The 23,087-nt window shown below is 38.0% G+C and overlaps 1 protein-coding gene across 1 annotated transcript in view; it reads left to right on the top strand.

Annotated features, from left to right (window-relative positions):
• LOC125399984 (cadherin-related family member 3-like) overlaps nt 1-23,087 on the top strand; it is a 124,954-nt gene that overhangs the window by 51,418 nt on the left and 50,449 nt on the right. Inside the window, exons 17-18 of the mRNA XM_087902227.1 lie at nt 13,943-14,084; nt 14,722-14,975. Coding sequence (XP_087758353.1) covers nt 13,943-14,084; nt 14,722-14,975 — 396 coding nt within the window. The remainder of the gene's footprint in view (nt 1-13,942; nt 14,085-14,721; nt 14,976-23,087) is intronic.

The following is a 23,087-nucleotide window of genomic DNA, read 5'->3' as shown; positions in this document are numbered from 1 at the left end:
AACCTACATATTATATATGCCATCTTAGTCAAATGTTGCATTGGAAGGGGAGTTTAAAATAATATCGAGACATGACTGGTGGCCTCAGATATATAAAAATTTTTTGAGCACTTTAAAAAGGCAAAGTTTGTAGAACTTGTAAAACTAGGTGACAGCCAATGTCCAAAGAAAACAATAGTGTATTCAAGTTAAAATAAAGCTTTGAATATGTATGCATTGAATGTCAAAATTAGGTAAGCAATTATCTCTAGAACTTGGTAGGATATCAAAGAAATAGTTCTAAAATCTGGGATGACTAGATTTTGTTTATCCAGATGTTACAAAAGAAAAAACATTGCAGAAAGTTGCAAACGAGAGAGAGGGGGGCACTAAGATCACCTATATACCATCTACATCTACACATGAGCTCAAGATCTACAAGAAGGAAAAAAAATAAATAAACAAAAAACATGCAAATGATTAGTTTTCATTTTTTGTTATTCCCATCAAACAATATTTTGATACCTGGTGATTGGATGAATAAATTGGATAAATATCTCTAATAAGTGAGAAATTAGCACCTCTCAACCTTGAAAACATATACTCAAAGTACTATACCATCAACAAAATGCTTTTTTTTCCTAAAGAGAAGATATTTCTGATCCTTATTGTAACCTATAGGTTCAAAGATGTTATACAGAAATGCTGTGCCTTCATAAACCACTTCTTGCATTCAGGGCATATAGAGGCCCCTGTCATGCTTGTAATTAAAAATATTATCAGCATTCATGTCAAGATATTGGACAATAGTGTTGGAAGCACTTCATAGGAATTATACGTTCTATTTATGAAAAGAAAAAAATGAACTTTTTGAATAGGGTAGCAAAATTACTTGTAAGATACAGATAAAAAGTATCAGAAAAATGACAGACCACTGCTTTTCATGAATGTAGATGCAAGCATCTCCAGTCAAATATAGCAAATCATTTCAAAAATTTGCAGAGATACTCATACATCATGATTATGTAATTTTTCCTGGTACACAAATTTTTATAATCTATTTTATAACCTATTTTATATAATCTATTATACCTATATGATACCTATATTATAGGTATTATAAACTATATGTCTACTCTAGACAAGTCTAGTTGTCACAATTACACCAATAGATGGTGTGGTGGTTTGAATGTGTTTGAATGTTTAGCTCATGTAGAGTGGTACTATTAGGAGGTGCATCCTTGTTGGAGTAGGTGTGGCCTTGTTGGAGGAAGGGTACCAGTGTGAATCAGGCTATGAGGTCTAATATATGCTCAGGCCACACCCATTTTGACAGTCTTCATTTCTGCTCCCTGTGGATCAAGATATAGAACCCTCAGCTCCTTCTCCAGCACCACGTCTGCCTGCACACTGCTATGACCCACCGTGATGATAGTGAATTAAATCTCTGAAACTGTAAGCCATGCCAATTAAATGTTTTCCTTTATAATATTTGCCATGATCGTGGCGTCTCTTCAAAGCAACCCTAACTAAGACAGACAAAGAAAAATATTTGATAAAATCAGGCCCTGCTTCATGATGAATATTCTAAACAAAGTAGGACTAGAGAAATTTCATGACCTGAGGAATATATCTAATAAACAAAAAATTTTCAAACTAATATTTTACTTAATGGCTTAAGGATGTAACTTCTCATCTTAGTTTTGACATTACAGTAGAAATCCTAGTTAACACAAGGAAGAATGAATATAAAATTGTTTTTGTCTGTGTGAGACATTTTTATATTTGGATATTTTATATATTTTTTTATATTTATATATTATTATATAATATTTTCATACATTATATATGTATGAAAGAGTAAATTAAGAGTCCAAGAGTTGGAATGTATTATAAAAAGCTTGCCAGATATTAGTATAATATTCTGAAGTTTATTTTTTAATAACCCACAATGAGTAAGTAGAATTTGAAATCATAAAAATAATATTATTCACATAAAAATTCAAGGAAATGAAACATTAGGTATAAAGATAACTAAAAAGGTCCAATGTCTGTATGAAGAAAATTTAAAATTTCAAATGAAGAAAATAAAAAGAACTGCATGAAGAAGTATTTCATGTTCACAGGGAGAAGACTTAATATTCTTAGCATATCAGTTTGTTTACAACTTGCTCCAAAGAATCAATACAACCCAATGAAAACTTGACATATTTGCTTTAGGGATACTGACAAGCAATTTGGAAGAGTCAAAGACTCTGAATGAAACACTGAAGGATATGAACAAAATCTTTATGACAATACAGCAGGCTCTGGTGGCTCATGCCTCTAATTCCATCACATTGGAGACCCAACTAGGAGGATTTCCATAAATTTGAAGCTGGTTTAGTCTACAAAGCTATTGTGTGAAGTGTTGGCTCAAAAAAAAAATAAATCCATAGTAGTTAAGATGGTGTCATATTATGAAAGAACAGAGAAATAAATAGCACAAATCCAAAGTACTCAGCAAAGACAGTATCTACAGTAAGTAGCGTTGGAGCGAGGCCGGGCGAAGACCTCATGCTCTTTAGAGCCTTTATTCCATGTGATTTAACATCTAAATGTAAAACTCCTAGGAAATGTAGAAAAATTCAGGGGTACTGTTAGTACCAATTTTAAAGGTACAGCACGGACATAGGACATAAGGAAGTGCTGACCAGCCAAGCTTTACCAAAAGTCATTAGTTTTGCTTCTCAAAGGTGATGTCCAAAAAGTTCAAGAAGAGCTACAGGGTGAGAGATAATATTTGTAAGAGACCTGCCTGCTTTAAGACTATTTTCCAAAGTATCCTAAAACTGCAAAAGATAGTTGAACAAGGCATGAATGACAACAGAAATGAAAATCTTGAGCAGATATTTTTTTTTGCTTAAAATTATTTTTTTTACTATTTTTCTTTTTTTAATTAATTAATTTATTTATTGAAAGTCTCCACCTCCTCCCCGCCTCCTCTTCCCCTCCCCCTTCCCACCTCCCCCTCCCTCTCTAGCCCTAAGAGCAGTCAGGTTTCCATGCCCCATGGGAAGTCCAAAGTCTTCCCCCCTCCATCCAGGTCTATAAAGGTAAGCATCTAAACAAACCAGGCTCCCACAAAGTCAGTCCATGCAGTAGAATCGAAACCCTTCGTGATCCTAGAGAAGCTAAATAAGAAGATGAACCTAAAGAAAATCATATAGTTATCCTTTTGGATATTGGAAGTAGACAAGATTGCCAGGCAAAACTTGGGTGCATGGGGGCGGGGGGTGGGGGTGGATGTAAGGGGAGATGGGTAGAAAGAGGGGAGAAGGGGAGGATTGGGGATAGCTTGGGGGAATGGGATGGGTGGGATGAAGGAAGGGTAGGAGATATGGTAGCAGGGAAGTAAATATCTTAATTAAGGGAGCCATTTTAGGGTTTGCAAGAGACTTGATGCTAGAGGGGTTCCCAGGTCCAAGGAGAGGTCCCCAGATTGTTCCTTTGGTAGCCACACTGATGAATATCTTGCATATCACCATAGAACTTTCATCTGGCGATGAATGGAGATAGAGGCAGAGACCTACATTGAGCAGATATTTTATTAACAATTTGTAGGTGGAAGTAAGCATAAAACAGTCTTTCCAACAGTGTGATCACACAAACTTAAATATTAAGACTATAATGAAAGACTAATAGATATACATTTAAATGGTGAGAATAGAAACACTGGCACCCCCAAATGTTGGCAAAGCTGTGGGACCTCAGGCTCTTGTGGTCCTTACGAGTGATGAAAGCTGTGTGTCTACTCTAGAAAAGTTCAACGTTTTCGAATGAAATAAGAATTTTCAGTAGCACCACCTGGAAGGAATGCTCAATAACATTTAGTTTAGTTAACTGGAATTGCTTGGCCACCTCAAAGCTGGTGTTCTGATGTCTACAGCATATCTGTTTATAACGGCTCAATTTAGAATCAAGTGGGATGCTCTTTAGTAGGTGAATGGATGGCACTTATTTGAAAAATCATGTTTTAGAAAAGATGCAAGAGGTACATACTATTGCAATTTTATTTTAAGGGCTAAAATCTAAGGAACTGATTCTTGAAAATCCAAGATGACTTTATTAAAATGAAGGGGACTGTATTCTGAAAATAAAGAAACAATCTGAAGCTTACTTTTGGAAAGCTAAGGGGACCTGGGACAGACTGGGACAAGGGACTGCTCAAGAATCCCCAGTAGTGTTACTATTTTTACTTTGGTTTGATCCTTGGAAGTCTGCCAGACCAAAACAAAGCAAGTTCCAGGTTATGATTAGCAGACACTCTTGCGTTGGCTGCAATGCCACTCCGCTGTCTGTCAACATCCATACCATCTTGTACTAGGGCAGCGTGGCAGACATATAACTGCACTTGCCATGGAAACCAAGATTCCTCCTGAGACTCTGAACACTGGGATGACAGCAACATTGGATGGTCTACCCACATGAGAACTTTTCAGAGTCTTCTCTTTCTTCTTTGGCCAAAACAGGAAAATGCAGAAACAAACACTGAAGGGGACTGCTTTTTATTTCTGTCATTTTTTACACTGTAAATGAGCTTAATTCCATTTCAATGTTGCTGTTGTTTAATATAAACTACTCTGCTTGTCATTTTTCCAGCCCAGCAAATCACCAGAGCAACAACAAAAAGAAGGGTAGAAACGATATTAATTTGTTGTTGTTGTTGTTGCTATTGGCTCAGAAATGGTTAGAGTGAGTTTAAAAGAAAAAAAAGACAAGAAATCAGGTCTGTGCCCACCCGGAGCAAAAGCCTTCTTGAGTAGTGAAAGCCCAGACTGAGGCTAGAGGGAGTGTGTTCCTAGACCACGGAGATAACATGAAAACGGCCCCTGGGTGTCCTCTGAGACTGAGGATGTACACTCAGAGTCCAAAAACTCAAGAACATATGTTTTACAAGGGAGAAAGCCAACATACAAACTTTCCTGTAAGTACTACAAATACCATATGGGAAACTGATCCCATAAACTAAGAAGAAAAACATAATAAAGGAATGAGTCTTGAATCCCACTGGGCCAGTTAAGGAATATATTCCAGTCTTTTATCCCAACTTCCAAAAAGTATGACTGAATTGAAGTGGGGGATCTGACAAGTGTTTCAAGGACCTTCTCTAACTTTTCTTGCAAATCTTACACAACTTCCTACATTGTCTTGTTACTTGCAAAAAAGAAAATTGAGGAGAGAGAGAAAGAGAGGGAGAGAAAGGGGGAGACCGAGAAACAGCAACAGAGAAAGGCAGAGACAGAGAAAAAGCTAAGGCATACATTATTAGATTTTTGTATTATATAAAATGATAATTTGTGTTTTCTTTTTCAAGTAAGGCTGTTAGATGGTAGAAAATTTAAGTTGCAGATGGCCTCAAAGAGAGCATTGTTTCTGTTTGGAGAATTATTCCCTTGCAGATTAACTTTCCTTTCTTTAGCTAATTATTTTGTGTGTGCCTACCTGCCTGAGCATGGCACATGCCATCAGTTCTGTGTGGAGGTCGGAGGAACAATTTTGGGAGCTGGTTCTCTCCTACCATGTGGTTCTTGGGTTTGATCTCAGATGTTCAGACTTAGTGGCAAGAACTCTTATCACCGAACTGTCTCTTTGGCCACATAGTTTGGAGTTATTAAAGAAAACTGGATATCAGTGATTTTATCATAAACTACAAGAAAAATGAACACATATGAAAGTAACCTATGTTTCTTTTCTTTCTTTTTTTTTTTTTTTTGGTTTTTCAAGGCAGAGTTTCTCTGTGTAGCCCTAGATGGAACTAGCTCTCACAGACTAGGCTAGCCTTAAACTCCGAGAGATCTACCTACCTCTGTCTCCCAAGTGCTGGGATTAAAGGTGTGCATCACCACCATCCAACTTTGTTTCTCATTCTTATTTCCAGCTTATGGACTACTTATAGTTTAATCAAATCTTGAATTATTCATGTTTTAATACTTAAAATATTACTTCATTCAGTTCAAGTATATTTATTTTTCTTTTCCTTTTCTGAAAATTTTACCATTTCTTAGAAGACCATTTGTGGTTTACAATTTTGTGTACTTACTGTTTTCAGGTCTCCCTTTTTTTATAATGGAAAAATAACTATCTGGGTGAGAAAACTACTCCTATATAGAAAGTTTTATTTCTGCTCCTTAACTTTGTGAATATCATGCATTGTGCATCACAATTTATACTATACTTCTCATTAAGGTTCCCAAACCATAAGACTAGGACAGATAGGAAGTCAGAGAAGAAAAGAGCTATGTTCTCTTGAGCAGAAGTTAACAAGACCTTGCTGAAACTGTGCTTCACACTTTATCTATCCCTGAAGACTCAAGACCGTGGAGGGAAAGCTTGCGTTAGTACCTCTGTCCTGTTTAGTACCACGATCAAAGCTAAGAAACCTGGAGCTCTCATGCCCAGCTACAGTATGAGATGAGCCCCTGGTCCTTCTTCCTAACCTGAGTGGGTTGAATAATGTCACCCTCACGGCTGGATATTTCTTATGCATAATCTCAGGACTCATCTGTTGAACTCTCCACAGACCTTCACTGACACGCCCAGAAATGTCTTCTTGGGTACCTGAAAACTCTTCACAATTTTCCCAAGGTGACTGGATTACTTTATACCCATCTATGAAGTGCAAGAAATTCAATCTCATTCCTTCACCATTTGCTGCTATCACGATTTTATTCTAACCACTGGCATTTAGCTTGCATTTCCTCATTGCTTTGTGATCATCATTGACAATTTATAGTGATACTCATTTAAGTAAGAAAATGGCTGACAGTTGTAAATATACCCAACTGTTCTTGTAAATAATATTATTTTGTCATTTTGTTCTTTCTTTTTCTTTCTTTTATTTTTAACTTTTTAACCCATATCCTTATATTTTTGCTTTTAAATAATTTTCTTGTAATTCTATAGTTTATGATTCAATATTATTCTTGTATGTTAGTGGCAATGAAAATGTCTTTACTTTCGCTCAGGTTATTATTGTATTTATTTATTCTATTATCTTATTTAACATGTTACCAGCTATGCTTGTTTTTCCTTTTCTCCATTTTTCTCCTTTTCTGATGACTTTTTTCCTACTTGTCTTGAGTTACACATTACATTTTTCTCAGTGGCTAACAATTACCCAGGAAACAATTAAGAAAGCATGAAGCAAATGGAAGCCAATGCATAAAAATAAACAACATTCAATATAAGGTACAATATTTTTATACTTTATAGACATCAGTCTGACCATATTATATCAATAATCACTTTGGCAACTAAAGTAGAGATTGCACTATTGAATATATAATATTCAGAATCTGATTAAGAATTAAAAAGTAGTAGACCAGCTACAATGGTGCCAAAAGGAATGTCCAAAATAGCGGGGGGTGGGTAAGGCACTTCCTCAAGGCACAGTAAGGGAGGACAATGGGATGGCACTGTGACAAGGCACTGGGAGAAGATGGCACAGCCTCCTTGGATAGAAAACACCTCAGAGGGCGGAGTGTGCCAGTCGTCTGTGCTACATCCGGCCATGATCAATGGGAGAGCAAAGCCTAGCACTCAGGAAAGTGAGCCAGGCAGAATGTAAGTTCAAAGGAAGGGAAAAAGATAAAGAATGCAAATGAAACCGAGCAGAAGAACCAGCCTGTTCTGTAGATTCAGAGGCAGCATGGTAAGACAGCTGGCTTGTCCAGATCCACTCCCTTGAGGCTACTCAAAGTCCTGGGAGCAGCTAGGACATGGACCATACTTGAGCCATCTACTGAGGAGTGCTACCTGGCAGTGAAGAGAAGATTATAGATGACGTTACTGGAAGCGATGCAAAAATAGAAACATTAAAAGTACATTACACTGAATTCTCCTTCTCTCACATACACACACACACACCAAAGCAAAACACTCAACCATATAACACTAAACACAGGAAAAGGTTTCTTGTTGCTTGGTAGTTTGTCGCTAGGACTTTCCTGTGTTAAAGCCCTCAGGAATGTCAGGTAGCAGAGAGGAGTCAGGGAACGAGAATTCCAGATCTCCCTTCACAAAACATAAGAGACAGTCATGAGTAATAATTAAAACCTTAATAAATTTTAGCATTAGCGTCACTATTGAGAACTTTTCCTAACAACTTAAATCTATATAAACTTGAGTCTATTTTCATTTGCCTCTTTAATATACACACTATCAGTATATACTTTAGCTTTGGGCGTTTAATCACACTACGTAGTTTTTTTTTTTTAAATTACTCAAGCTTTTAAATACAAACGAACATGAAATTCCCAATTTCACATAATTTTTGTTTCTATCTTTATTTTTAATTTAATGACCATCTATTTATTGTATGCATTCATCCGAGTGCCTCTGGAGGCGAGAGGACAACTTGGGAGTCTGGTCTTTACTTCTATCGTCTGCAGTTGTCTTTTCTTTACTCTTTGCTCTTTGGGTCTCGCCACTCAGTCCCCAAGTAAACACATGGAGACTTAGTCATTCTTGTGAATGACCAACCTCAGGTTGGCTTGTTTCTAATTAGCTTTGCTAACTTAACTATCCTGTCTACCTTTTGCTTCTGGGCTTTTTATCATCTCTATTATACGCCTTTCATTCCTTATTACTTCATGACTGGTTGTGAGCCTGGGTGGCTGACCCCTGCTGTCCTTCCTCCTGTATTTTTGTCTTCTCCCCTTTTTCTTTTCTGTTATTCTCTCTGATCAGCAGCCCACGTATCTTTCTCTCCTGCCTAGTTATTGGCTGCTCAGCTCTTTATTAGACCGTCAGGCGTTTGAGACAGGCAAAGTAGCACAGCTTCACAGAGTTAAACAAATGCAAGAGAAAAGAATGCAAACACATCTTTACATCATTAAAGACATATTCCACAGCATAAACAAATGTAACACCCCTTAAACTAGCGTTCCATAGCAACCCTGTGTCACCCAGGGATAGAATGCAGGTTGTCGGGATTGAAGATCCGTCCCTTCACCCACTGCGTCACCTTAGTCAGGCCTCTTTTGTTTAACGTATAAATAATGTGTTGAAAAGTGTCTTAGCCACTTATTTGTTGCTGTGATAAGATTGTCTGACATGTACAAGTGAAAAGAGGCAGGCTTTGTTTGGGCTCGTAGTTCTCCACAGTTGAGTCCCTGACGGTGCGGAGTCAGAGGCGGGAGTTGACCACACTGTAGTAAATGTCAAGAAGCAGCAAGCCAAGAATTTAAGATTTCTCACAGATGTGCCTGAAGGCTTTTTTCTTAGAAGATTCTAGATTCCAGCAAGTGGACAATTAACAATTATTAGCTTACCATCTAGGTATGTCTACATAATATGGTTTCCGTGGCAATTTGTTTATATTCCAACATTCCTTATTTCAGAAGTTTACATGTGATAATTTCTCCTCTCTTGAAATAGATACATATATTTTAAAACTCAGGGAGAGCTAGCAAGCCATTTTATTAGAGAACTTTTGTGTTTTTAACTGCTTAAGTGTAAGTTTTTTCGGCTCGGCTTGACAAACCTCTCCACCGACACAATAATCCAAATCAGACCAAATCAAGCCAAATTAGAAAAAGCCCAGGTTTAATGGATGCCAGTGCTCCGGGGTGGCCCTCTGAGAAAACACAGAGTGGTGAAGGAGACCAGGGAAGACCACGTGTTTGTTCTCTGGGGGGCAGTTTAAATAGCCTGTGGGAGTGGTCTTGATCCTCTCTGGGGAGGGGGTCATTGTTTGGCGGGCTTTCTCAGAGGTGGAGTCCGGACTGTGACAACTCTAATGGGAGGGACCTTGGAATGGAACTTTCCACAAAATATTCCAGACTCCTTAGATATATAGATGCCAGGGGGCTGGGACCAAACATTAAGATCATACTCATATAAAAATAGTAAATATTGCTAAGGGTATACATTCTTTTCAACATTACACACCTGTAGCAACAATGGCTATTTTTACCATGTATTTTCTCCTTTCTTCTTCTTTTTAAATTGTTTCATATTTATTTTTTTATATAATTATTTAGCATGTTTTCCCCTACCACAACTCCTTTTAGATACTTCCCTCTTCCTTAACCACTTTATTTGGTATCTGAAATTACCTGGCATGACTGAGAAGGAAATGCAGAGCAGCATGCAACAAACCCACTTAGGAGTTTATAGGGGTGTGTGTACAGGCCTGGTGAGGTCAGTGTGCAGAGAGAAAGAGAGAGAGAGAGAGAGAAAGAGAGAGAGAGAGAGAGAGAAGATGGTATGTCCAGCCTTTAAGGGCTGCCTAGTGTGTGTGCACAGGGGATGATGTTATGTCATATGCAGATGACGGAGCTCAGGCATGCACGCAGGGACTCATGCAGCTGCGTCATACCTAGGTAATGCAACCATGCTGTGCATGGGTCACGCCTGAGGGCTTGTCTGCACATGCGTGGCCCTGGAACCCAGAAGTATCAGCCATATTGTGGCTGAATCATCACAGTATTCCCCCCCCCCACCTCTCAAGAAACAGAAAATACACAACACTTAGACACACACACACATGCACACAGAGGCATACACCGCCTGGGCATGGGGTCTGTCTTGCAGTGTGGTAGATATACCCAGTTTCCTTCACTGAAGAAATTTTCCCTTACCCAGCAGGTGTCAGTTGTAAACAGCTTCTTAGTTAGGGAAGGGACCTTATGACCAATTCCCCTTCAGTGTTGGGGCTGATAATGAAAAGGAAAAAAGGAATACCACCCTTGATGCTGGAATGTAGGTCCTTAGAAATAAACAAGCCAGACCCCATGCTGTAAGGGAGGGAAAGGGGGCCTTTTGTCCTGTGACAGGATGTGAGTCAGAGTATTTACAGCCGGCCATCGGGTCTCCAGCTAAGGAGGAAGAGATAAGAGAAACGGAAGGCCCCTGAGCAATCACCCCTCCTTGGTATTTAGGTGAAAGGTCAAGAATTTGCCACTCAGTGCACACTCTTAGCCTTATTTGAATTGACCAATGGAATGAAGCCCTGTAACCATGCCTCTCACTTCTGTACTCCCATAAAAACCCCTCACCCCAGCCTGGCTGCGCACGAGTCTTCCAACTTTGTTGCCCCAGGTACCTGTGTATCCGAATAAACCTCTTGCTGTTTGCATCCGTAAGAGTGGTTTCGACTGGTCCGTGGGGCACAGGGTCTCTCCCGAAAGGAAGACATCCCTCGGGAGTCTTTCAATAAAATAGACTTCCAAACCCAACTCTAATCAGAAGGGGTATGGAAGGGAAAATCCACGAGGGGGAACATCACAATATGTTCCCAACTTTATGACTGATCCACTTATTATTTCCGTTTTACTTTAAAATTTAGAGTCCAAATCATATTAAGTAAATGGTTCCCAGCTTCCTAAGTTGTCCAAATTTACCATATCTGTATTTAAAAACTTACTACGAGATTTAGTCACTTGTGTTTTTTAGTGCATGTGTATTCATGTTTGCCTATATCGACACACATGTCCTGTATGCCTGGCTTCCCAGTAGTTCAAAAGGATGTTCTTGATTTTCTGGAACCCCAGTTATCCAATAAATCCTATAGGTGCTGGGAACTGAACCCTGGTCCTCAAAAAAAAAACAGTGAAGGCTTTTAACTCCTGAGCCATGTCGCCACCTCCTGCAATTAAAAGCTTGGTGAGCTTCTGGATGTGAAGACAATTGTGGAGGCTGGAAAATGTGGGCCTATTTCCACATGGACGAAAGGTCAGAGAGCTGGAACTTACCTCTATTCCATCAAGGTTAGGTCGTGATTCTACCTCAGACAAAGGTCCCACCTAGATTTAGACCAGAGCTCTGCTTTCTCAAGGTTCATGTCAACAGGTGTGGTTAGTAGCCAGACTTGTCTTTCAAGAACAGAGAAGTAGACATGTTTCTACCTCAAACAAAAGTCTCCAGATCCTACTAAGTTCCACTAAGTTCCAGTTTCCTTAAGGAGATAATTTGGATTCCACCCAGGGAGTGGTTTGCCTACAGAATGTTTTGGTCTAGGGTATGGAGCAAGACTTGTTTAGTTCTAGCAACAGAATGGTTAACTTTGGAGGTAGCCTCCCCCCCATCTTCAATTGGTATGTTAATTTCCTTGTATCATGTTAATGTAGTTTTTTTTTTTTTTGTCTTCTACCTTTTGGGGCCAGGGGTATTTTAAGCAATTGGAAATTAAACACGGGCGGCGAATTCCAGTACTCACTGGAACTCCCTCTCTATACTATCCTATACGTTTCTGCTTTATTTTTATTCATGTCTTCATATTCTTTACTAATATTTTCTAAATTTCCATGCCTCTACCCTGGAAAGAGGTATTTTTGTCAAGGCTGGTCCTCAGCAGACAATGTATTCTATTCCGAGTGAAAGGAAAGTGAAAAATATTGCTAAATTATGATTTATACGTTAAGACTACATTTTATTTATTAGGAACTAAGAAAATTTAAATTGTATGCTTTATTTAATAACCACTTTAGGTAATCATGTAACAAAACAGGGCTTGAAAATGCCTTTCTAGATTACTCGAAGATAATTGCAACTCAATTTATTTCTCTTTAATTGGGAACAGGTTTTAAAGAACTTACCAAATGTACTGGTTGTTTGTTTTTATTTATTGAAATTTAGTCAATAAATACATGTCATAAGATTTCAGAGTGTGTTTGTTCCAGAATTATGGTGATTCTAATCTTTTAGTTGTATGAACAACTAAAGCCATGGTTTTGCTTTCTTGTGTTCTTTGTATTGGTCCAATTTCCATAAAGAATAATAACTTAGTAACAGGAACACGCTATGTTCTAATGTGACAAGAGATCCAGTTACTTGAGAAAATGATGGTCTTTTGCCAAAATTAATTCTGGCAAGCAAGATTGGAATGATATACTAAATTCCAAGCCATAGGAACAGCAAGCACCTCAAAATAAGAAACTGATGATTCAAGATTGGCAGAGCCCCCTTTGCTTAATTTAAAAGAGAGCTTAAAATCTGGCCATAATGTTGGCACACTAAGAATCCCTTTTTCCAAAATGTTCCCAGAGCTTCAAACTGTAATGGGAATATCAAAATGACTGTAGGGAACTGCAGTCCCGGCAGGCTATTTAGAGATGAGCTCTGAGTCCACTAATAAATGTGAGCCATGTATGACAGTAACAATTGTAAAAAGCATTTAGGTTATTTATTTCTGAAAAATATTTGCTTGGCTTTGTATATTTTTAAAATGACATATTTATTTTTTTACACTTGTTAATCATTTTTATGCTTGTTTTTAACTATGCTAAGAACATAGATTAATTTTTAAAGATAACCACAATCCTTCCAAATACGTTCAAATCAATTTATTGATTCCTGTTCCTACCATTTTACTCTTCTCTTAGTAACTTGGATTATTCTGGTTATCAGTTCATAAATTGAAATTGTAAACCTTAATAAAGGCAATGGTGCTCCTTAGCACCGTTAGAGGGCTTTTAGGCATGAGCTCTTGAAAATTAAGTAGCACTGTTTCCTATGTGTTGTTCAGAAGGAGCAATTGCTGGCTCTAACCAGTAGCGTCAGCTGTCCAGTGTATGTGTCTTATTTCACAAGCTTCTAACTCGAGGAAAAGAGAAAAGTGAATGAGTAAATCCGTAGAAAATATGTGTTGAAATAAAGATTTTGTGAAGAGGTACATTGGATAAAAATTACAGAGGTGAGGAATCCTGTGGACATCAGCTTTGAGGATTTAAATGATCATTATTCTGCAATCATAGAGTCTGAGTCAGTATAAGTATCTGTGTGTGTGTGTGTGTGTGTGTGTGTGTGTATGCATGTGTGTATGTGTGTGTGTGTGTGTGCATGTATAATGTATTTCTATAGTTCACTGGAAATTATCTAGGTCAACAGTATACACAATAAAAGTTAGAGAACGGACTAATTATACATGGTGATATTTGTGAAATATGAGTTAATCTAAGAAAATATCCTCCTGTTGTAGAATGTGAATGATGAGCCTCCTGTATGCACACCACCACACATAGAAACTCAGATTTACTCCACCTTTCGGGGTCCTCTCATTCACCTCAACTGTGTAGACAAGGATTCTCCCCAGGAGCATCTCAGCTATTCCATCATAGCAGGTAAAGTGTGTGCATTCGAATTGACTACCTCCATGCTGCTACATGAGAGTCTCTCGTCAGACGCTTTGTAACTGCCGAGGACATACCATAAAATATAGTTTAAACAGAAACGTAAGCAAGCAAATGAAAATGAGCTTTCATAATACAGTCCCCTCTGTTTTCTTTTTTTTATAAAAGTTTATTAATTTATAAAAGTTTCCATTTCTGCCCCTCTTCCCAGCACCTTCCCACTCCCCCCACTCCCTCTCCTCCTCCCTCTCCATCCCTAAGAGCAGTCAGGGCTTCCTGCCCTGTGGGAAGTTCAAGTTCCTCCCCCCTCCCTCCAGGTCCAGGAAGGTGAGCATCCAAACAGACTGGATCCCAGAGATCCAGTATATGCAGAGGAAACAAGTCCCAGTGTCATTGTCAATGGCTTTTCAGAAAGACTCCGGGCCAGCCACATTCAGAGAATCCGGCCACATTCAGAAAATCTGGTTGGATCACATGCTCGTTCAGTCCCAGTCCAACTGGCCTTGATTAGATCAGTCCCCTTGTATCAGTGGGTAATCGCACCCCTCGCGGTCCTGAGATCCTTTTTCATGTTCTTCCTCCTTCTGCTCCTCATATCCCCTCTGTTTTCTTAACTCATCGTTCTTAGGAAACACGAATAATCAGTTCACGCTTTGGAGGAAAGGGGCCGAGTCTCCATTTCTGGCCACGGGGCAGGATTTCCGGTATGATCTCTTTCAAGGAGCTCAAGATGCAGTGACATTCCAGCTGCTTATTGAAGTCACTGATGAACTGGGTGAGAGTGCAGCGAGTCAGCTGACGGCCACTGCTACGGTCATCATTCATGTGCTTCCCTGGACCACAGCACAGCCAGCTTCTTCCAGAAACACGGCTCCAACTACAGTGAGTGACCGTGGTGACCTGTAATTCTGAAGGCCTTTGAATTAGTCAAAATGGGAAGTTCTTGAGCACAGTCACAGGAGTTATTCTTTTGTTTTGTCACTGAAAGACTTGAACCAAAATATTTACATCAATACACTTGCATTTTCATCCTCACAGTAGAGGCACTGTACAGTATTGCACAGTATTGCACTGTACAGTATTGCACAGTATTGCACTGTACAGTATTGCACAGTATTGCACTGTACAGTATTGCACAGTAGAGGCACAGTAGAGTATTGCAGCTGTTAGCCATCTGTGTTGAAGTGAGACAAATACATTAAACATGATCATTTTTGTAGTCTTTGCTGTTTAGAACTCCTAGGAGTTAGGTCAATCTTTTTTTTAAAGATTTATTTAATTATTTAGTGTGCATTGCAGCTCTGTCGACATGTATGTGTGTATGAGGGTGTCCGGTCCCCTGGAACTCACATTACAGACAGCTGTAAACTGCCATGTGAGTGCTGGGAATTGAACCCTGGTCCTTTTGAAGAGTAGCCCATGCTCTTAACCACTGAGCCATCTCTCCAGCCACTGTTTTGTTTATTCATATCATAGTGTGTCTTTTCTGTTTAAATCAGTATTCTGGAATAATTTGTTGTGGTAAAAGTGTCATTTTATGCGTAGAAAAGGCATTAGGCAGCTTTCTCTTTTAAGAAGACTTGTTGGTGAAGCTTGTAATATGCATTTTGAAGAAGCACAAGCATCAGTCCTCAACACATTGAAGTTAGTAATTTTAATATAGTTTGTAAAAACTACACACTGTCAAATTATGGTGCACCCGTTTCAATAGTGGAGGCTGAAAATAAAGTAAGTTTTCCTGGGAAGTCTTTAGTTCTCTATTGTAGAGGAAAATAAAAATGCAGTTCTTTTTTAAAAAAAAATATAATTCATATTTCCACATAAAGAAGAAAAAACTTTTCAAGAAATAGGCACCAATTGACCCAGGAAGAATACAATAAATCCCAAGGCAGTGATGGTATGAGCTATTTTCTCTTCCAGGACTAGAGGGTTGAGCATGCAGCTTAGTGAGAAAGAAGATCATGCTTGGCATATATGTAAACTATTGGAACATGGGAGGTCTTGAAGCTAAGAGTGTTGGGATTAGAAAAGACCTGAAATTGCAACCACATCACAGCAGAGAAGATAAATCCAATTGTGTTTGGTAGACTTTAATAATAGTCAAAGAAAAAAGGTCAATGTGGTAGAGTTGATTTTTGTATGACTTCAGACAAGTCAAGTTACAACAGACAAGCCCCGTCGCATATCTCTGACCTTACTAACATTGTCTTTGATACTGTCTATGTAACAATACTAACCCAAAGAGACACACTTGAAAGAAAATAGTCATTTGTTGAATGAGTTTAGAAAATATTTCTTGATTTCATAATTAACTTTTGTGTTAGCTATAGAAAAACATAGTAATCCAAATTTTGCTATTCTAAATTTAAAGAAAATAAATGAAATTTGGATGGAACAGTACTGACTGTTCTCCCAAGTGTTTAATGAAGCGAGGTGCATTATTATAAAGTATTAGTATTTAAGAGCTTGAGTTTTCTTCCTATGCAACCTTCAGAACTGAACTGTTTTTACTCATTGATTGAAGCTCTGTCTTCCAATTTATGAACTCTAGTCATACATTTTATTCAGTTAAACTCCATCATTTATTACTTTAAATATGAATATTCCTCTAGTCATCAGCTATTAGTTTTTAGTCTCTCTTCTCACTCCGGGATGTGTGTTCATAGAATTTCCACAAATATGCTGTGATTTTATAAGTCAGACAAACATTACCAAAAGCCTATCTTGTTTGTAATGCGGTCAGACGTTAGAGTAACATTCAAAGGGTTAAAATGTATTGTTTCTCCTTCTGGGATCAATGTGAACCTCATCTCTTTGTTCTGAATCATTCTATTCTAATGGATCCTGCTCTTCTCTGAGAGATTATTTTAGCCTACATTGCTATTGGGGATAAATACATCCATCCAAACTTATTTTTATATCCACATTTCTGCCACTCAAGAGGCTAAAAGCAACATCTAGCAAAGCAGAAGCCATTATAGTAAAATGTATTAGATAAAATAAAGATGTTCTACATGAAAACGTACAAGAATTTTTTTTTTTGTAGTAGAGCTAAGTGGTATTGTAATCTATACACTTCCCTTGGCGATACACATTAGGTTTTCTAAGAGAGGTAGGGCAATTAAAGCTGTCTGGAAGTGATTACCAACTGTAAACTACGAAGTCATTTCCACTAAGTAAGTGTTTTCTGCGCAAGCCATATCAGTGTTAATGTTTGTATGTGCACTTACATAATACACAGATCCCCACGGTGAGATATATGTACTTCTTTTTTGCAGAAAAATTTCACCAAACCAGACATAACCTTACAAGTTCTGTAGTCCAACTTGTTTATTGTAGAGGAAGAAAATAAACTCTGCTCTAACAATTCTACTTCATATGCTAGCTTGAGAGTGGGTAGGCACATATGCAAAAGCAACTACATATTATAAAATAGTTTTAAAAATAGAATATTTCTAAAGTTTTGTTCAAAGGATCACCAGCTAGCTGCTATGTAATTTAAAGATATTATAAAATTATCAGATAAAATTCACCCGTACCTTTAGCTGTTTGCTTATTTACTTCTTCAGCAGACTTTGGAGTAGCAGTTAGTATACAACGTTGAATATGTTAAAGGAAAATAGATAGCAACAAATGTGACTAGAATTGGCTTCAATAACAGCATTGTGTTCAGCATTGTAACAGACTCCCATGGAAGCATTTTGAAACATGTGCCAAGGTAAGGAATATTGACTTTATTTTCCATTAGGGAGGGTCTGCAGAGAGATGAGGAGATACTTGTGCCAGACACAATGTTTCTATGTTTGGTAGGGAATAATAAGGGTGCATAAAATACTAAGTGAATATTGGCAGATTGTGGAGGAAATGCCCACAATAGCGATTAGTCATTTATAGTGATGAACTAGGTACAGGAGCCTGGAAGATAAGACCTTTGTCTTTTCTTTGCATTGCTGCATCAAAAACATATTTATGAAACAGTTTCTCATGCATTTTTATAGAAACAGGTCAAAAAATATGAATATAATATGTCATCAGAAAGAGGATTTCTCTATATAGTAATAAGCTATATCTTTATTATTATTATTATTATTATTATTATTATTATAAAGCCGATCTTCTTACTTAGTGTGTTGAATTAGATATGAAAACTTAAAAACATTTCTAAGGTCAAAGTACATTGCCAGAATTTTATCTGCTCCTAAAATACAACTCCAAACACAAGTTATAAAAATAGAACTTTCTTAAAACCAGATTGCTAACAATGTCTGCCTGTGAGTTTTAGAGAAATGAAGTTCGGATGATAAGAAGCTTAAAGGAATTAAATTGTATTGAATTATGTTATAAGTACTATAGAGTGCATCTTTAATCTGAAACTCATTGTAAATGCAGAGAGAGATCGACAAATGTTTCTTGTATCTATTGGAAAAAAAGATAGAGGGTATCTCAGGATTTCAGTGTATGAGGACATTCCACAGACTTCTGCATATTTTACAGTGCCAAGCATGGTACAAGTATGGCCAAAGAACCAATGCTATCTGTTAAAAGAAAAGTATGTGGCTCTTTTTCGTTGAGAAAGGTGGTGGTTCATGAACTGTTGACGAATCAGATGAAATCTTTGCTCCCTTTATACAGAAAAGATGCCTGCATATGCATAATTTTATATTTCAGAGACTTGTAAAAGATCATCCTTGGCACCCAGATTAAAAATCCCTGAATGAAAGCAGCATCACAGCATTCTCTGCCTGTGAATTTGTGAAAAATAATTTTCAAGGAACAAATATATGTCTCTTGGTACAAAGTAAACAAAGAAGACAGGCTACAGAGCCCCTGAGAACACTGTAAAACACTCCTTAAAGGTGGTAACACTTGTCAAGATAGACATTAGAATAAGTAACACGATTCCAGAAGGGAAGAAAGCAAGATCGAATGGCTCCAACTACAGAGCAAGCTAGATAAAAGGCTAGTAGCAAAGGAGCCAAACATGGACCGATGAAAATAAACAGAACCATTGTAAAGGTACCATGATCACCCCTAACCTCACTCAGACACTTTTGCGAGAAGGTATAGATGGGAGACACTAAGTCATCTTTCAAGAAGTGAATAAAATTCTTCAGTTTAAATGTATGTTGTCTAAAGAGACAATGAGGTAACCGGCTAGACACTATTTCCTGCAAATACAATTCCCCAAAGGAATCATGAATCAAAATTCCAGAGACTGTGTGCAGCAAATTGAGACCATAATAAAAATTCCAGGACTAATGTCTATTTTGACAGAAGGGATGATGGTAGAGACTTTAAATCATCCTCATTTGTAACTATAATCTTTATTCTTCTTTCGTAGAAGAGAGAAAGTCTGTGCATGACTGTCCGGTCTTGTCATCAGCTCTGGTTAGCACATCCCCACTTCCTGGTGCACATCAGTATAATGAAAAGGCTTTTATCATATCAGGGAAAAAATGAGAAAAGACATTAGTGTACAAAGTGGCAAAAACTCGGAATCTTTTCGCCCTTTACTGAATCTAAGCTTTCAAAATGAATACTGAGGCTTTCCTGGACACATGTAGCTCTGTGTTCTGCTTCCCTGCAGTGCTTACCTGCCCACTATGTTTCCAAGACTGATTCTCTATCACCAGAAAAGCAATTCTTATTAATATGGACCCCATAAACCAATTGCAATTAATGTCCTTCTCCTGATATGTTTCTGGTATAAGCTGAAATTATTAAACTCATCAGGGTGGAGAAGCTTTTACAGCAGCAGTAGACAAATGCTGCCTCTTAGGATTTTGCTTTTTTGATTTTTTTTTTAGAGTAGCTTTTATCAGCCTGCTCTCAAACCCACCCATTGTATTCTCTTTTTGTTGTTTGTTTGTTTGTTTTGTTTTTGTTTTTCAAAGCAGGGTTTCTCTGTGTTGCCCTAGCTGTCCTGGAACTTGCTCTGTAGTTGAGGCTAGCCTAGAACCCACAGAGATCCGCTGTGGGATAACCCTTCTGTACTCTGTGAATATCTAGTCCTCTCATTGGTTAATAAAGAAACTGCTTTGGCCAATAGTAAGACAAAATAAGATCAGGTGGGAAAATCAAACTGAATATTCAGAGAGGAGAAGGGCGAGTCTTGGGGAGACACCATGCAGCTGCCAAAGAAGAAAGATGCCAGTAATCTGGTAATGTCATGGCACATGGCAATACAAAGATTAAAAAAAATGGGTTAATTTTAATGTAAGAACTAGTTAGTAATAAGCCTGAACTGTAGGCCAAACAGTTTGTAATTAATATTAATTCTCGTTGAGGACCAGCCTTGACAAAATCACTTCTTACCAGGGTAGAGCCATCGAAATTTTAGAAATATAAGTAAAGAATATGAAGATGCATAAAAGTAATAAGACAGAAAACATAGAATAATACCGGGATGGTCATCCAGTGAAATCCCGAAGTCACCCATGATTATTGTTCTGTATGCAGAGAGAAGGTAACAAAAGACTTTATTAACATGATACAAAGGATAACTCACACAGTCAATTGCTTTTTCACTCTGAGACATCAAATCATTAGCATTCTGTTGTCTAGGTAGCAAAGCTGATCCAGCTCACACATCCTTAAGGCTCCCCTTCCCCAGGTAACTCGTGGTTACAAAAGAAGGAGCAGAAGTATATTTTCATATCCTGACCACCTGTCAGGTGGGATGGACCTACTTGAATGAGCTATTTTAAAGTTAAAAGAACCAAGCAATCACATCCTGACTTGGGACATGCAACTATGCTTGTCGATCATTTGAGTAACCACCAAACTCTCTGACAATAAGACAAGGTGAAGATGGGCCTACATTTCTTGGCCTCCACAAATTCTCTGACTGATTCTTTAGAAGTGGCTGCAATACCGGGCAGGGCAGAGAATCCTCCATTTACAGAGATCAGCCTGCCTCTGCCTCCCAAGTGCTGGGATTAGAAGTGTAAGCCTGGCTTATTCTTTAGGGAACTAAACCATAAAAAAGCATTTCAAAATACGTGGGATTCACACTTATATATAGCCAAAAAAGTACCAAAAAAAAAGACACCAAAATAGATGAGAGTGTGTATTTTACATTCTTAGTTCTTCTTTTCAACAATAATGCATCACTAAGGCCAATTTTGATGGACCGTGTATGCAGAGAAGCCACTGATGATGTCACTCTAATCATTTTTCCTTTATGGCTTTTGGTTAGGTTATTAAACCAAATTATTGATTGTTAATACAGATTCTCAGGTACGTCACTGACATTAACCCCATAGATAGCCGAATCTTGCCTTCTGCTCACCGTCTTCCTCCTTCTACTTCGGGAACAGACAAGCGCCACTTTACCCTGCCTTCTTTAAAACTTTGGTAACAGGATCTTACTAAATGGCACAGGCACACTGATAATGCCCTTGCCTCTGAAGATGGAGTACTGAAATTACAAATGGGTCTCAAGGGTAAATCTAATCTTTACTTTTATAAAGTAAGAGCAGAGATAAGAGAAATGTATGTCTCGCTGTGCGCTGTGCCTCACGCATCGCTGTGCCTTAGGAAGGGATGCTCTTTGAGGTGGTTGTTGGATCACTGGCTCTTTCTACCTTTTGAACTAAATTGTTCTTGTTCTATTTTTCTAACTTACAGACTCAACTATAAGCATAAGAAACATAGTAATAAGTGGTTTCATATTGGTTGCCCAGGGACTGGGACAAATTTATGTGAAATACTCATGTTCTTCATTACAACCCTACTAATAATATGCATCACGTCCCGAATACAGACAGGTTTTCCCAAATAGACAGGCATAACTGCAGTCATATCTAGTTCCAGAGTCCTTGTCTTTTTTTTTTTTTTGGCTAAATTTGAATTTCTTAAACTTCATTAGTTTATATACATTAAAAAAAATCCTCCAGACACCAAGCAATGGTTAACATTTTTATGCAAGATAAATGAAAACATTTTAAATTATAATGTACTTTTGTGGCACAGGAAATTGAACCTTTGGCATCTTACATGCTAAGCAATTGCTCTGCCAATAAGCAACGCCCTTAGATTTCCTTTTACAATGTATTTTGCAGCAGGGTCTCACTGACTTGCTAAGGCTGGCCTTGAACCTGTGGTCTTCTAGCATTGATTTTCAAGTAGTTCAGACGAGAAGCCTGTACCAAGAGGCTTGGAAAATTTTAACTTCTTAGTCAAGAAGCAGAACTGCAACCATATACCTTCCCTATCAAATTGTTAATAAGGCAAACAATTAAATCTTAAAACAGTAAATTGATACCAACAACAGAACCCTCATTGTTGGGAAGAAGTCAAGAGCCGATGAGGAAGCACTTTGAAGGGAATCATGTCTGCTTTACTGACTCTTAACAGGATGCAAGACCCGTGCTCTGTACAACTAATAACAGGTACCCTGAGCATACAGGGGTGGAAATGTTTAGTACATAGCTTGAGCCTTCCAGTATTCAAGATCTATTTGTAGCACTATGTACTGTTCTTGTCGACATGAGGACTGTGAAAAAACCACCTTTCTTTCTCAAATGTGCTTGGTGAGCAGGCTCCTAATGATCATGATAACATTGCATTTTCTGCTATGTTAGACAAGCGTCTAGAATTTTTTTCTATGTGTTATGCCACAGAAACCATTTCTTAAAAATTAAGATACATAACTGGGTGGTGGTACATGCCTTTAATCCCAGCACTTGGGAGGCAGAGGCCAGATGATCTCCAAGTAAGAGGCCAGCCTGGTATACAGAGCGAGTTATGGGATAGTTAAGACTACAAAGAGAAATCCCATCTTGAAAAACAAACAAACAACAACAAACACAAAAATATGCATTCATAAATTGTGCATTTTCAGTCAGTCCTTTCTTGGCTTCAGTACTCATAAGGTCTCATAAAAAATTAATACATAACGACTGAAGAAATGTATGAAAGGTACTATTTGGAAAAGCACTGACAACATTGAAAAAAAAATCATGGACCTCCACAGGGGCAGGCTTGAACCAG

Source organism: Myodes glareolus, chromosome 27, assembly GCF_982192425.1.
Source record: "Myodes glareolus chromosome 27, mMyoGla1.1, whole genome shotgun sequence".
NCBI classification, from domain to species: Eukaryota; Metazoa; Chordata; class Mammalia; order Rodentia; family Cricetidae; genus Myodes; species Myodes glareolus.
The sequence above is the reverse complement of the archived record's forward strand: the minus strand, read 5'-3'. Positions and strand labels throughout refer to the sequence as shown.